At 37.5% G+C, this 15622-nt stretch overlaps 3 protein-coding genes across 3 annotated transcripts in view; 1 reads left to right on the plus strand and 2 right to left on the minus strand.

Moving 5' to 3' along the window:
• Positions 1-15622, plus strand: part of LOC147833651 (uncharacterized) — a 734785-nt gene that overhangs the window by 418331 nt on the left and 300832 nt on the right. The window lies entirely within an intron of this gene.
• dlc (deltaC) lies at positions 980-5834 on the minus strand. The gene is given in 9 exon segments (NM_130944.1): positions 980-2312; positions 2417-2531; positions 2622-3315; positions 3654-3870; positions 3964-4325; positions 4673-4930; positions 5047-5104; positions 5209-5442; positions 5539-5834. Coding segments are annotated over 9 exon segments (1995 nt in total). The 5' UTR covers positions 5590-5834; the 3' UTR covers positions 980-2306.
• The window catches only part of timm50 (translocase of inner mitochondrial membrane 50 homolog (S. cerevisiae)), a 52798-nt gene continuing 50401 nt past the window's right edge, over positions 13226-15622 (minus strand). The window contains 1 exon segment of the mRNA NM_200665.2: positions 13226-13935. Coding sequence (NP_956959.1) covers positions 13837-13935 — 99 coding nt within the window. The 3' untranslated portion in view covers positions 13226-13836.

Here is a 15622-nt window from a genome sequence, read left to right on the forward strand (position 1 = left end):
TATGAGTTCTGGGTGTGATAAAAATCTTATTTAACTCTTTTAACCAAATTCTATCTATTTCTGTTATTTAAAACATTTCAATTGATACCTTCATATTTTTGTCCATTAATCCTCAGTTATAACAATTCATTCTTTCTCCCACTTACTTCTAATGCAAGTTGTTGAGTGCGATTTGAAATTTAGCAAACATTTATATATACCATCATTTTACTTGAAAATCTGATTTACAGTTGAAGTCTGAATCATTAGCAACCCTTTAATTTTTTTAACGTTTTTAAATAATTCCCAATTGATGTTTAACAAAGCAAGGACATTTTGCCAGTATGTCTGATAATATGTTTTCTTCTGGAGATAGTCTTTCTTGTTTTATTTAGGCTAAAATAAAAGTGGTTTTAAATTTTTTAAAAACCATTTTAAGGTCAATATTAGCAGCCCCTTTAAGCTAATTCTTTTTTTCGACTTTCTTCAGAACAATCCATTGTCATAAAATATCTTGCCTAATTACCCTAACCTGCCTAGTTAACCTAATTAACCTAGTTAAGCCTTTAAATGCCACTTTAATCTACATAGAAGTGTCTTGAAAAATATGTGGTAAAATATTATTTACTGTCATCATGGCGAAGATAAAATAAATCAGTTAATTACAACTATTATGTTTAGAAATATTTCGAAAAAATATTCTCTCCATTAAACAGGAGAAACAATAAACGTTTGGGCTAATAATTCTTAATTCAACTGTATATGCTTTTCTAAATAAATTCCATTAAACCGATCCTTGTCTCAGACCCATTTTCCATCCTCTTAATAATAGCAAAACATACTTTTCTGAAATAGAAAAGTTTAAACCAGGTTACAGGTTCTCTCTGGAACAGTTGATGTCATTAAAGAAATGTTTTATTAAACAGTGTAGTAAATTAGATAAATTCATTCAGTTATTATCTCAGCAGTTCCTATGAAGGAAAAAAAACACGATGCAATGTAAATTATTCGGGGGTTTATTTATATGAAAAAATATATATATATATTTGCAAAATACATAAACATATATACATTCATCTCTCATAAATACAAAATATTTACAGTCCAATTAAATAGTGGATTATCTCAAGATTTTGTACATTATTGCATTGTTAAATTAAGGAAGACGGTATAAAATATAAAAGTATCATCTATTTTGGTTTAAATGGTTTTAAAAAATGAAGATGACGGAACAAATGCCACATACTAAAAAATAAAAAATAAAATAGGAAAGGAAAAGACATAGAACAATCTATGTTGTTGCGAATTTTGAAAAACACTCTGATTGCAGAGGATTACAAAACCAGGAAATCTTGACAATGTTGAGGCTATCAGTTTGGACCAAGGGTCCTTTCAAGCCTTGGGAATGTCGGAAATAGATTACCAGCAGTGAATGTTGACAGGATGGCCGCTGTACACAACAGCATCCATCATCCATCGCTGTTTAAACAACTGTACTCAAATCAACCCAAACATCTACTGTCGAAAAGCATACTCCTATAGTGTTTAAAAAAAGGCTCTTTTCAGTGTTTCTAAGGAGTACCTTTGTAACTGAGCTGTAGCACATTAAAGAATGAGGCACTTAATTGAGATTGGGTTTGGTTTGAGAAAATGTCACTGATAGTCAGATCCATTGTAGGCACTAAGTAAAATCACTGCCGCATAAAACTGTACATTTCCAAGACAGTTGTTCACATTGTTCACAGCCAGAACAACTTGTTTTGTTCAGTTTGATTGCTTCTCATCACAGTTCCATTTATAAATAGCATTTCGAACCATATCGAAAAAATAAAAATAAAAGGCAAATACTCCACAGTCACAGTTCCAGATCCTTCAGTTGCACCTCCTCCACCCATAAGGCTGATTGTTTGGGCTCCATGTGATTCAGAGAGTTAGATGAACTTCAGGATGCCTATTTTCTTCCTTTTCAAGGCTTCTGTGATTATCAAATCCTTGATTCTTCAGCTCTTCCAGAGAGTTCTTGTGTCTATGTACAATTTAAATATGATGACAAATATATAAAAATTCTGTTTGGGTCATTAAAAAAGGGAAAGGAAATAGTGCAAATAATGCAAGTTGTTCCACGGGTCTTCAAGTCTCTTGCTTGTCTTCACAAATTCATTATCCATATCAAGAAGTAGTCCATTTAGTGAGCAGCATGAATAAATAAATAATATAATGCATGTGATATATACTCTCTTCACGTCTTCCTTTTGTCCTTAGAGACTGTAAACATTTTTGTGGTCAGGCCCACTGGTGTTTGAGGTGCTCCAGATTGAAGAATTCTGCTATACCTGAGGAAGGACAGAAAGGAAAAAATGGCATTGATGCACGTTCTTTGAAAGCGTTCTGCCTAAAAAAAATTAGCAAAAAAAAAAAAAAGACAGAAGATACTTACCTCAGTAGCAAACACACGTTGTTCTATGTGTTCGGGAATGATGTACACAGGATGATACACTCCCTCTTTTGGATAGTTTAAAGGTGGAACCAGCAATGTTGATTCAGAGTTTTTCCTGAAATTACGGAAACACATCCACGTTATGCATATAAAATGAAACAGAAATTGTGAACAGAAACTGAGGATTACTTGAACATGAACTTACTCTAGTTTGTTGTTTGTGTGCTTTTCATCAATGCTCAGATTGTAGTCCACCATCTTCTGCTTATAGTTTGATTTGTCACTGGAATGTGTGTCTACAGAGGTGGATCTGAGCGCCATATCTTTATTGGACACCTTAAATGGGCCACCAGGAATAAGGAAGGCCTCCTTCTCTCTACCTAAAGTGGAGGTTGGGCTCAAAGAAATGCGATTATTGACAGAATCCAGGTTGTTTCGAACTGTGGTTGAGCTGGCTTTGTGGTTCTGACGCATCTGTCGCAGGACCACAATGGCAGCACAGATCACTAAGGTTAGAGTAATGAGGCCTAGAGTAAATGAGACTATTAAGGCTGCTGGAAGAGCAGGGCTGTTCACAGGCGTGGGCTTCTGTTTGTACTCGCACTGTGTGCCCATGAAGCCTGCCGGGCACTGGCAGACAGGCCCAGAGAAGTGAGTGTAGCAGGTTCCTCCGTTCTGGCAGGGCATGAAACTGCAGGCGTCAGAGCGAACCCTACAGTCCTTGCCTGAGAAACCAAGCGTGCATGTGCAGGTGTACCCGTTGATACCATCCACGCAGGTGCCTGCATTTTGACAGGGGTTGCTTGAGCAGTCGTCAATGTTTGTTTCACAACGTGAGCCTGTGAACCCGGGCCGGCAACGGCACGTCGCTTTGTTGCCCAAATCGAGACACTGGCCACCTTTAAAAAAAATGCAGGGTGTTAACGTAATAAGCCTAAAATTTTGGAAAGTGAAATTGAATAATTAGGACAAAGGAGTACACCAGGGCAAGCAACCCTTGGGAAAGCAATGGTGCATGTTTTAGACTAATAAAGGTCTATTGCTTTATGACAGCTCTATCTCACCATATCAGTGTAAGAGTCTCACTGGCGTCTGTTCTATCATGCATGAGTAGTATGTCACGCACAGTTGACGAATCCCAAAACAAAAAAAGCTGAAGGATCAGCATGTTTCAAGAGGTGTAGATGGCTGGAATGAATTGCATTTAGGACTGAAAATAAGTGCAAAATATTCTCACCGTTAGCACAGGGGTCACTGCTGCACCGGTCGATTTTCTTCTCACAGTTGGAGCCCATGTATCCAGGAGGGCAGCGGCAGGAATAGCTACCGGATCCCTTCTCCATGCAGGTTCCACCATTGAAGCAGGGTCCATCGGCACAGGTCATGGCGCTGACCTCGCAGTTCTTGCCATAGAAGCCTTGCGGGCATGTACAAGTGTAATCATTCTCCTGGTCCTGGGAAGAAAAAGAAATAACCATTAGCAATCCAGCTTCTACGATGACAAGAAAAAACAAGACTTGACAGAAGTGCCATAACTGGCTGCTTACATTGCAACTGCCTCCATTCTTGCAGGGGTTGCTGTCACACTCATTGGTTTCGATCTCACAGTTTTTGCCACTGAAGCCAGGCTTGCAAATGCAGGTGTAGCTGCCCTGGCCGGTGTTGGTACACGTGGCGTCATTTCTACAGGGCTTGTGATTAGTGCAAAAGTTCAGATCCTCATTGCAAAATAGACCGCCCCAACCTTCTTTGCAAGTGCACTGAAAAGGCTGGTTGCAGGTGCCATGCAAGCACCCCGGGTGCCGCGTGCACTCATCACAGAGGGGGCCTTCCCATCCAATCCGGCACTTGCACTCACCGGGGGCCTCACAATAACCGTTCTCCTCACTACAGCCAGACAAGCAGATGGCTGTTTAGAAAGGATAGGGAGAGAAAAGGGGACATTAGAATGACTGGGCATCATAAAACCACCCCCCCTCCTGGAGGCTCAGGCACATCAAGTATTTGTTAAGTACTGAACCAAGCAGCTGGGACGCACACAAAAGAAACACATGCCGTCTTCTTCACGGAAGGCAGAGCATATTAGGTTTCAGCGCGTGTGCTTGTTAAATTGTGCTCTTTGCTTCTATTGTTACAGTGAACAAAAGCAAACTTGGACGTTTGAAGAAGCCGTTGAACTTGCCCGCGTTATTTTCGCTGATTTCCTTTTGCTCTCCCCCAAAAAACAATGTACTATGGCTATTCATAAACACTTACGTTCGGTGCAATAATCGCCTTTCCATCCAGGAAGGCAAATTCTGTTGCCAGCGGCGTCACAGTTGAAGTGGCCGAAGGTATCATTCCGTGGGCGGCAGAAATCCGAGCATTCCTCGCCGTGGTAGAATTCATCGCACACGACACGATAAGAAAAGCGCAGTTGGCTTTGCTCACCGAGATGCACGTCCTGAGACCAGTCCTCACCGATAGCGAGTCTTCTTTTGGTGGCCAAACGGCTTATCATGTTGTTGTTATTCTCTGAAATTAATTAAATGAGTTGTTTGTTAAAAAATAGGAGGGGGCGACCGCATACATATTTTGTTTATTTCTAAAACTACGCAGGTGAGGCAAAAAAGTGGACGCGTATAGGCTACCTGTTGACTGGTCAGAGGTTTCTGCGTTCCAGGTTTCGATTATCAAAGAGACGATTCCCTGTAATCACAGCACACTTTGTTAAGTAATACACGAATACATCTATATGCCACATACATAAGAGCTGACAACGAATCGTACGTATAAGATTTATTACTACTTACCGGCCACTTGAAATTAAAAGGCACGCTTATATACGCACTGCTGGAGATGGAGTCCGCGCTCAGTATTTCTGACATTCCGGTGCCGTAGGTGCACGGCGGCTCAGGTAATATGAGTGCTTGCGAGTGCTTCAGGCAAACACGGAAAAAGATCTGGCAGTCGCTGGACCCTTTACACACACTGCTCGTGCTTGTGAAAGACAGAACTTTCAACTCAAACACACCGGATGATTTCCCCTGTGAGAATTAAAACAGGATTAATTGTAGCATTCTTTGTAGCCTATACGTTGTCAGAGAACAGCTGACTATCAAGTAATAATTCTGAATACTCACCAAATGCGATGATATCAAAATAAAAAAGCACGTTAATAAAACACGAGCCATCTTTGCCTTCTTGTCTGCTACTGAACGATAGCAGACTGTGAGAGTAGTCCGATATGAATGTTTGTAGTATTATCCACGATTTAAAGGGGAAAAGTAGTTGTAAAAATGCGTAAAGTTAAAAAGTTAAACGAATGAACATTTCTTATAAAAAAGTATCTCAATGTCGCATGTGTTTGGAGCCTACAAAGCAAATAAAAACAGATTTCTAGCTCCAGGGGACTTTGGACCCTTCAGTTACGTTTCTTATGGAGTGAAGGCTGCGCTTGGCTTTTGTAGCGACCGGTAGGAGGCGTGGCCAATGCAAATGAAGTCATAAATGTTCTTTCATTAATTTATTTGATGAGCAACTATACGTCATGACGCTTTACGTTCATTTTATAGTAAAACTGATATTACATGAACGCTGAAACAATTTGTAAGCCTAAAAACTTTTTGGAAACCCACGCTAACCACAACCAGATATCAAATTATCTCGTGCTGGTTTATAAATTATTACAAAAGCCAAATCACAATTTGTTGGACATATTGTTTTCCTGAACATTATAGGAATATATTCTGAACTTTAAAAAAAACTAAAAACATATTATTGAGGTTCTTTAACTGTTCCGCCCTGTATTATGTGAAAAAAATAATAATTTAATTTGGACTACCGGTCCATTGTATTTTTAACAATGTCGCGTGCCAAGCAATTCTCTAAAAGTTTGTTTTTGTCTTAAGAATATTCGTCTACGATCGCGGAGGGGCTTTGGGTGGAGGGGATTGGCACATCCCTTTTAATTCAGTTCTAAAATCTGTAATTGTTCTGACGCGTGTGAGTCGTTAAACCGGCAAGCGCTTTTTTGTGCGCTGGAAAGATCCGGAGGGCTCTTTTGTTATCTTGGGTTTGGATTGTAGGTCTTTGGTAAAGAGGGCGAAATGGTGGGGGTTGCATAGAACATTTAAGATTGCAGATAATTGCTTTCTGGAGTAAGAGTGTGTGTACGTGTGCTGGGAGGGGGCTTTCAATACAGCTGTATGATAATCTGCGCGCACCTGCGCACTGTGTTTGCGCTTCGCAATCTTGGTTTGTGTATTACACACACCGCGTTATCACCACACCTTGCATGCTTTCTAGCCTCTGATGCATTCATTTTAATAAAGTCTATATATTTAAAAAAAAAAAACGTAGGCTATTCAATCCGTAGCTTGTATGCATGAAATCAAAGTTTGCATGCATCTGAAATGTTACTCAGATGTGCTGAAATAAATAAAATTAAAATAACAAACAATAAATTACTTTGCGAGTTATTTTTTTACGTCAGAGTATTAAATGAATATTCTGTCGCTGTGTTTTGGGTCATGTTGAGGGATAAACATAGGAGACACGCGCTAACAATGCGCGGCGTTCCAAACTGTTGCTCGTGCTTTAGTGATTTTCTATTGTGATTCTAATGAGAGCAGCGCGTGCCTCCGCTGGCCCCATCTTTACCCCAGGCACGCTTTGCCCACTGGACGGCACCATATGATTAGGGGGGTTAAGAAGGTCCGCTATTGTTAATTTATTGTCGGACAATTATCAAGACCGTCTGGTTTCTTGGCTTTTGATAAACACAAGGATGAACACGTAAACAAAACTTATTATCTGTGTAAACAAGAAAAGGCGAGTAAATGAAGGGACTCTACGAATTATGTCGTTCATTTGAATACCATCATGATTAACAGTGTTGATATAACAACATACTTTAGCATTTAAGAGTTATTATCTGTATAAAAGGCAAGTATAGTAAATAACTGTTTAGCAAAACATGGGGTAACACTTTATTTTCATGGTCCAATACTGTCTGCTTAATATCTGTTACTGCTCCTTTAACAGACATTTAACTGACTATAAGAAACCTTGCAAGTACATGCCAACTTACACTAACCCTAACCCCAACTTAACAGTCTACTTAATCTAATGATGCAATGTAACAAATTCAACGGACCATCTAAATAAAGTGTGACCAAACAGGGTGCTTTTTTAACATAGCTCAAAGTAAAGTCTTTAAAATATAGGTTCTTTACTGCCACATATGGTTCCACATAAGTTCCACAGGTTCTTTAAATTATTGAAATTTATGAAAAATCTTTGAAGAACTATTCACTGAAAGGTTGGGCAACCAAAAGTTTTCTGGCATCACGTGAAACCCCTTTTGTTCTTACTGGGACCTTTATTTTAAGGAGTGTGTGCTAGTAAATTACTAAATAACCTTATTAAAACATCATACAAGAACTAAGATATTTTGATGACAAAGATGGAAGGACGCCGTGCAATTACTTATTCAAAACGACATTATAGTAGCAAGAAACACTTAAGAAAAAAATAAGTGGTTACATAATACTTTAATAGAAAATAAATGATAGCTAAATCAAAATATGGAAAAAGTGTTTAACGTTTTAATGTTCTTTATTACCATTGTAGCAAAGTAGTTTAGGCTGAATTAATTTATTTCTGTGAAAGCACCACCTATGTCTTTCAAATCATTTAAAAAAATTATATGTATATGTGTGTCTTTTAAATAGCAGGACGTTTGCTGTTTTTTTTTTCTTGACCTGGCCCCGTCCCATGAAGCGCATCCACTGGTATTGATGCGCGCAATGGGGTACATGTTCAGCAAAATAGGTGTCGTGTGCCCATTATGTTCATTCGACAAAGAGAGTGATGAGGGGAAAGCGGGGAAAAGTCACAAAATCAATAGCCATCTGGCTCAATCGAAGACGCGCATGGAGCATCTCTGATGTCCCCCAATATAGGTGAATGGTAGATCAAACTAACACGAACCCCCTCTTCCCCCAGGGACATTTATAAGTGTAATAAACTCACTAACGTAATGGTTTCATCGCCTGCTTTTGCGGCTTACAAAATTAAGCGCTCCATGTTTTGCTTTGCGCGTCAGTGCTTAACACTTTCCCATCCACGTGTCCGACATCCAAACGGTGTAAGAGCCGTCGCTTTGGCGGGGTGAAGCGTGTCTGTGAATGGGCTCATATAGGGGAGGAGGAGGATTGGCACATGGGGGTGGAATGACACATGGCGACAGCTATGGTGAGGTGTGATCCAGTGGCAGAAGGCGCATCCATAAATGTGAATTGGTGCCCCTCTGCCTAGGTGTGAAGTGCGACACGCGGTGCCCGGCGCGGACCGGTTCCCAGGCTCCCTGCACGTGCATCATGCTCTGAGGTGTCAATTTATCCACATGTCATTTGCTCACACTTTTAGGACACATTCTGTTAGGGTTAAGCTCTGAACCTGGCGAATCATTTAGCAGGGAAGGGAAACACATTTTATGTAGTCGCAAGGGTTAGAGTTCACCCTAAAATGAAAATTACTCACCATAAGGCTACACGCCTTTTGGTTCTACGTCTTTGTGAAGTGTTCTATTCTCCTTTATGAGTGTCTATTTTATATTATAGTCGTCACTCGTCAATGCCTATACTAGTTTTCAATATTCATCCAAATATATTTTGTCTTTAACAGAAGAAAGAAACCAAAACAGGTTTGGAACAAGTAAAGGAAGATTAAATAAATAACAATATTTTCATTTTTGGATAAACTATCCCTCCAAAACACAGAACTGACTAATTTTTATGACTGTTCCCTTCTATGCCAAACATACACAAACAGCTACTATTATTTCTGTAGATTATTTGCTTGAATCCCTCAAGTACAATTTCCTAGGCCCACACGGAATGTACGCGCGCAGAATTCCGCAGCTTTTCCGCAATTTTTAGCCCATCATTAATTCTGTTTACTTTAGTAAACGTGTGTAAATCTATATTTATTCAGTTTTTAAATAAAGTACAGTAATATTATTGACTAATATGAAAATGTTCATCTGATTTATACAATGCAGTTTGTAAAGTAATATTTTATTTTAGTAGATATATATTATATGAGAGTTGTTTACCAAATAAAGTGAATCTAATTGGATTTGCATTCTAAACATTAAATAAAAGTTAAAAAGATATGATTTTTTTTTATTTCGCATATTAAGGTTTTAGTTATGATACTACCAAAATAATTCTGCAAAAATCTGCAGATTTTTTTCTAAAGTTCTCTGCTGAAGTAGTAAAAAAACGTCTGCAGATTCCATCTAGCCCCACTTATGATCAGCTGTTTTAAACTGAATTACCATTTGTCAGTCTTCATGGATAGTAAAGTGTCATCCAGGGACTTACTGCTTACTATTTTTAAAATATGAATTTGTTCATGGTCACACGGTGGCTCAGGGGTTAGCACTGTCGCCTCACAGTAAGAAAGTCACTGGTTCGAACCCTGGCTAATTGGCATTTCTGTATGGAGTTTGCATGTTCTCCCCATGTTGGTGTGGGTTTTGTCTTTGTGCTCCGGTTTCCCAAAGACATGCACTATAGGTGAAATAAATGAACTAAATTGGCCATACTATGGGTGTATGGATGTTCAGTTCTGAGTTGCACCTGAAAGGGCATCCGCTGTGTAAAACGTTCAATTCAATTCACCTTTATTGTATAGCACTTTTACAATGTAGATTGTGTCAAAGCAATTTCACATAGAATATTATAGTAAACTGAAACAGTATCAGTTCAGTTTAGCTCAGTTCACTGTGGTTCAATATTCAATACTGAGAGATCTCTTTGTGGTTTGGTCTAGGCCAGGAGTGGCCAACCCTGTTCCTGGAGAGCCATGCACCTTCCTGCAGATTTCAGGTGCAACCCATATCAAACACACCTGCCTGTAATTATCATGTGGTGTTCAGGTCCTAATTAATTGGTTCAGGTCTGTTTGATATGGGTAGCAACTGAAATCTGCAGGAAGGTGGCTCTCCAGGAACAGGGTTGGCCACCCCTTGGTCTAGGCTCTGGGTATATGAGCTAGCTGCCATTTTTCTGATCTTTTCATCTAATATCACAAAACAAGCTCATTCATTCATTCATTTTCTTTTTGGCTTAGTCCCTGGTCGCCACAGCGAAATAAACCGCCAACTTAGCATATGTATTACGCAACGCATGACCTTTCAGCTGCAACCCATCACTGGGAAACAACCATACACACTCATTCACAGACATACACTATGGACAATTTAGCTTACCCTATTCACCTGTACCGTATGTCTTTAGACTGGGAAACCCGAGCACCCGGAGGAAACCCACGCCAGCAGAACGAGCTCCTAAAAGGAAAAAAATATGGAGAGTAGATGCTGTCCTTCTGCTCTGATAGCTGCAAAACTATTGAATGCGGTAAGCTTTTCTTAAAATTGGAACTGGTAAAAGTGTTTTTTACTTGAATGTAGAATTTCAGATAGCAAAGAAAATAGTTGAAATTGAATATATATATTTTTAGAAAGCAGCAAAAACTGCTTAGCTGCCCGCAGGAATTGCCTAAGGTATAATAAAGACAGACAAATACAAACATATTTTGATGTTGTTGTAGTTAGAAAGCAGCAAAAACTATTGTATGTTAAAACATAATAAAACTTATACATAATATTCATTTAGCAGAGTCAAATGCAAGTATGTTTGCATTTAGGCCTGCCTGTATTTGTAAATTCAAACAAATAAAGTATGAAAATAATTGCAAAAGCAGTAGTCAGATAGATAAATAGATGGTTGAATGGATTAAAAACATCATCCAAAATAAAGAAAAATCTCAAAACATTTCATTTCCAGTTTGCATGTGAATTTAGCGTTGTCAATGTATCATTGGATTAACTAGTAATGAATGTTTGGATTAGAACCGGTTAACATAAGTGAATCAAAGACTTGACCAAATCAAATTGACTCGCAACAAATGACACTTATGAGTCGGTTTTCATAAATGAGTCACTGACATCCCGCGTTACTTCAGTACGAACAATACGAGTCGTTTTTTGCGAATCCATCCAGACGAAGCGGTTACTTAAGTAGGCCTATTTTATTTTATTTATTTTTTTTCGTTATGACTGACTGTTATTTGGCGATTGTTCATATAATAACGTGTGGTTCATTATTTTCATGACAAGTCGTTTGTAATCAGCCATTACCTGCTTCTCTTTTAGTTTGAACAAATTATTACATTGCGCTTTTTCAGCCTCGTGTAACGTGGTGTTTTCTACAAAGTTTTCTCGGTCTTCAGAGGTTAGCATGAGGGCATCATGGCACGTGTCCTTCTGTCAAACGCAAAGGTGCGACATCAGCAAAAGTTTTGACACCTCGCATTCTGTCTCTCAGGTGCCTCAAACTGCTGGAGCATCATCTATTCGCATCATGTGGATGTTAGTTTAGCTGCAAAACATCGAGTTAGAGCAACAGCTAATACTGATAATTTAATTTAAAATTGGGTTCTAATTCTCACAAACAGTCTGAAGGAACTGAAAAGTTTTCAGTTGGACCAAGCAATGATTTCAAATTCAGTTTTCTAATAATGCAGCTGACAGAGTTGAAATATCAGATTGCATCAGTTACATTTTAAATTCATTATAATAGCCTTTCAATAAAATATTTTACATTTATGTTTTTACAATAGTATTTGAGAATGACTCTGATTTAAAGCTAAATCTATAAATAAAATATGAATATAAAAAAACTGGAATTATATAAATTTAATAAAACATCTCATACATTAAATATTTTTTAAATAGCTTTTTATTATGAAAAAAAATATATAATAAAATATTCAAAAACATATTACACAACAGAATAAAATTAGACAAAAAATGTTAAGTTGAAGATATCAGACATCGAATGCTCTGATCGATAAGCAAGAAATTACAAAATATCCTTCATGTTTTTTAAGCATTTAAACTTTTCTTTCCTTAAATAATTTCTGAAGCCACTTATTAAAAAAATTCTTACATTTTTATTTAAAAACAATGAACAAAAGTGCACTGAGTATTCAAATAAATTAGATAATGATCAGTTAAATGATGCATAAAAGTGCACATTTTTAGCAAGTCTGTGTAATGTTATGAAATATAGGTAATAAACAAAATCCTAAATATAATTAATAATTATCTAAAGCAAGGGTGCCCAAACCTTTTCTTATGAAGGGCCTAAATAACTAAACTTGATTGAGACCTGTGGGCTGAAGGTAAACCAAGTTGTATTACATTAAATATTCCATGAGTAATTTTGACCTAATTTATTTCCTAATATTAAAAACAAACAACAACTACAAAATATTGCTTTAAATTATATCAACTAATGCAGTTTATTAAAAAAATATTATAATGAATTTATTACAGTAAAAAAACACTAACAATCCCATTAACAACACAATGGAGTTCAATGCTGAATATACAAGCTGCACCTGCTTTTGCCTTAATTTGCTCTCTGATATCTAGTGCATTGCCCTCTATCCATCGAGTGACAGTATTTATATTAAAAATCCGGTTTATTTACAAAACAAAAATTACACAACAAACAAACAAATTGTTATATTAAATTTGAAATGACGATCTCTGTCATAGATATTCACCTTGAGCACCCCCCCACCATTGTCCCACTCTTCTCAAATGGGCTGGTGGGCCAAATTAAAGGTAAACATGGGCCAATTTTGGCCCACGGGCCCTACTTTGGGCATCTCTGAAATGAAGCAATTAAAGCTTAACAAAACAGATTCCCTCCAAATAAGTGCTTAAAAAAACAACAACACAAACCCACGTTTGTTATAGTTTATTTATTGGAGATATTCTGGGTGTTTCACAACAAAAGCAATACAAAGAACATTCCACAAGCACATCCTCAGACAAGACGGTCCATTTCTGACATGAAGAGAAACAGCACCAGATTGAGCTCGCTTTATCAGACTCACTGGCAGCACCAACATAAATGCGAGGTTTTGCTTCATGTGCCAGTCAAACATTGAAGTCTAATATCAGGCTATTACAGGCCTACAGCATCCGTTACGGGTTTCAAATGGGACCAACGTGATGAACATATGATCGGTTCTTCAGTTTGTGATTTTTACTCTTGTGGAGACTGGTCCAACCACCCCAAAACCCTTTCTAATCAGTGAGATCATACATAAGAGCATCATATGTGCATGTTCTGTCCAGGTAGTGCCATCTTTCACAGGAATGAATGTCTTTTTAGAGTTGGTCACTCCTTTTCCAACCCCTAAAATCCTGTTCAGCATAGCCCGATTGGATGTTTCTCCACACATGCCATTGTGTGCCCACTTACACCGTCCTCCTGTTCGACTGTGACCCTCATCTTAATGGCTGCTCACAGTCCAGACGGGGTGGTTTCGGGTGGTGCGAGCAGGACGAGTCTTCACTGCTGCTTTCGGGACCAGAAACGACCTGCAATGGTGCCTAATGAAAAGCCCTGTTTCTTCTGTTGCGCCATTTCTGAAATTCTCTGTTCTTCTTCCTGTATGTGTGAAAACATGCATGTGAATATAGTGAATACCATAAGGCAAGATAATGCAGGTGAATATGGCAACAAAAATATATATAACAATATAATATAATAATAATAATAATAATAATAATAAATAAATATATATATATATATATATATATATATATATATATCACCATATTTCTCTGGTTGATTGATTGATTGATTAGAATTTAATTCACATTTATTCCTATAGCGCTTTTACAATGTAGATTGTGTCAAAGCAGCTGAACACAGAAGTTCTAGTAAACTGAAACGGTGTCAGTCCAGTATTCAGAGTTGAAATTCAGTTTAGTTCAGTTCAGTGTGGTTTATTTTCCCTGATAAAAGTCCAAACACTGATGAGCAAATCCATCGATATGCAGCTCCACAAGTCCTTAACCAAGCCAGTGGTGACAGTAATGAGGAACAAACTTCACCAATTGACAAAAGTGAAGGAAACGTACATAATTTTTACATATTGCAGTAATTTGGCTAATTCTTACAAATGTATAAGATTGTATTTGTATAGCAATGTACAATTTTTACCCTCATCAAAATGTACTACAGTGTAAGAAATACAAATTAGCTACTAAATAAATGTACGAACTGCTGTGAGAGCGTGTTGGTTGAAAAAAGCAAACCGTTTACCTTTAAGGCAAATTATCTGAAATAATTCAATATGTAAATTAGTTCATTAAAAATGCACAATTTTCCATACATTTTTAAAATTTGATGTAAATTTATCTAAAACTGAAGGGTTATTTCAACCCAAAGTTTGGTAAAATAGGGAAAAACCCAAACCCGCTGGGTTAAATTTTGAAATTTATTTTATAACCCAACGCTTGGGTTTTTACCTATTTTACCTGAATTTGGTGTCAAAGTTTTTATACAGGGGTTTTTGGGAATGTTTTTGATTGCATAATTCAAAAAACATTTCAAAGAATTTTAGAAAATATTAGCGAAAAGCAAGAAAAGAAATAAACATTTTGTAGAAAAAATGTCAATAATCAGGCTAAATTTGAAACTTTTGTTGTTGTCTTAGTGAGTGTTTCTATTGTGTGACTGTTGTATTGTTGTATGTATGCAGTTGTTGTCTTAAATCCAGTGTTAAATACAAATTTCCTTTCTGTGCGAAGCAGAACAGGCAATAAAGTTTTAACTAAACTAAATTAATTATCCCTTCGTAACAAGCTTCTTTTAAAAACTGAAATAGTGTATATAAATGCTGCTGAAGTGGACAATTATGACTCAATGCAGAACAAAAAAAAATATATTATTATTTTTTTTTTATTAAAAAGCCTTTACAAATATTAGGGGTGTTAAAATTAATTGTTTCTTCCGTGCACCGCGATGCAGACGCAGACAATTCGGTATCAGTTCAGTAACAATCATAACCAGTTATTATGTAGTGACGTCATTTATCACATATGCGCTATGTCGCTGTAGCTTACTATGGTGAGGGAGGTGATCGCGAGTATTTACAACGCTGCAACTACTTACAAAATGCAGAAACTGTGCACAATTTCACTACGTGTGTGTTTTCTGGTCTTTCACTGACACTTACAGCAAAAGCCCCTATTTCACTGCGATTGAGAGAAAACTCCATTTCTCTCTCTTACTGTGACCTATTTGACCTGCTGGCGTGACTTTTCCTCTCCTCTCGGCTATTACAGCG

Source organism: Danio rerio, chromosome 15, assembly GCF_052040795.2.
Source record: "Danio rerio strain M-AB ecotype USA chromosome 15, GRCz13ab, whole genome shotgun sequence".
In the NCBI taxonomy this organism is placed as follows: domain Eukaryota; kingdom Metazoa; phylum Chordata; class Actinopteri; order Cypriniformes; family Danionidae; genus Danio; species Danio rerio.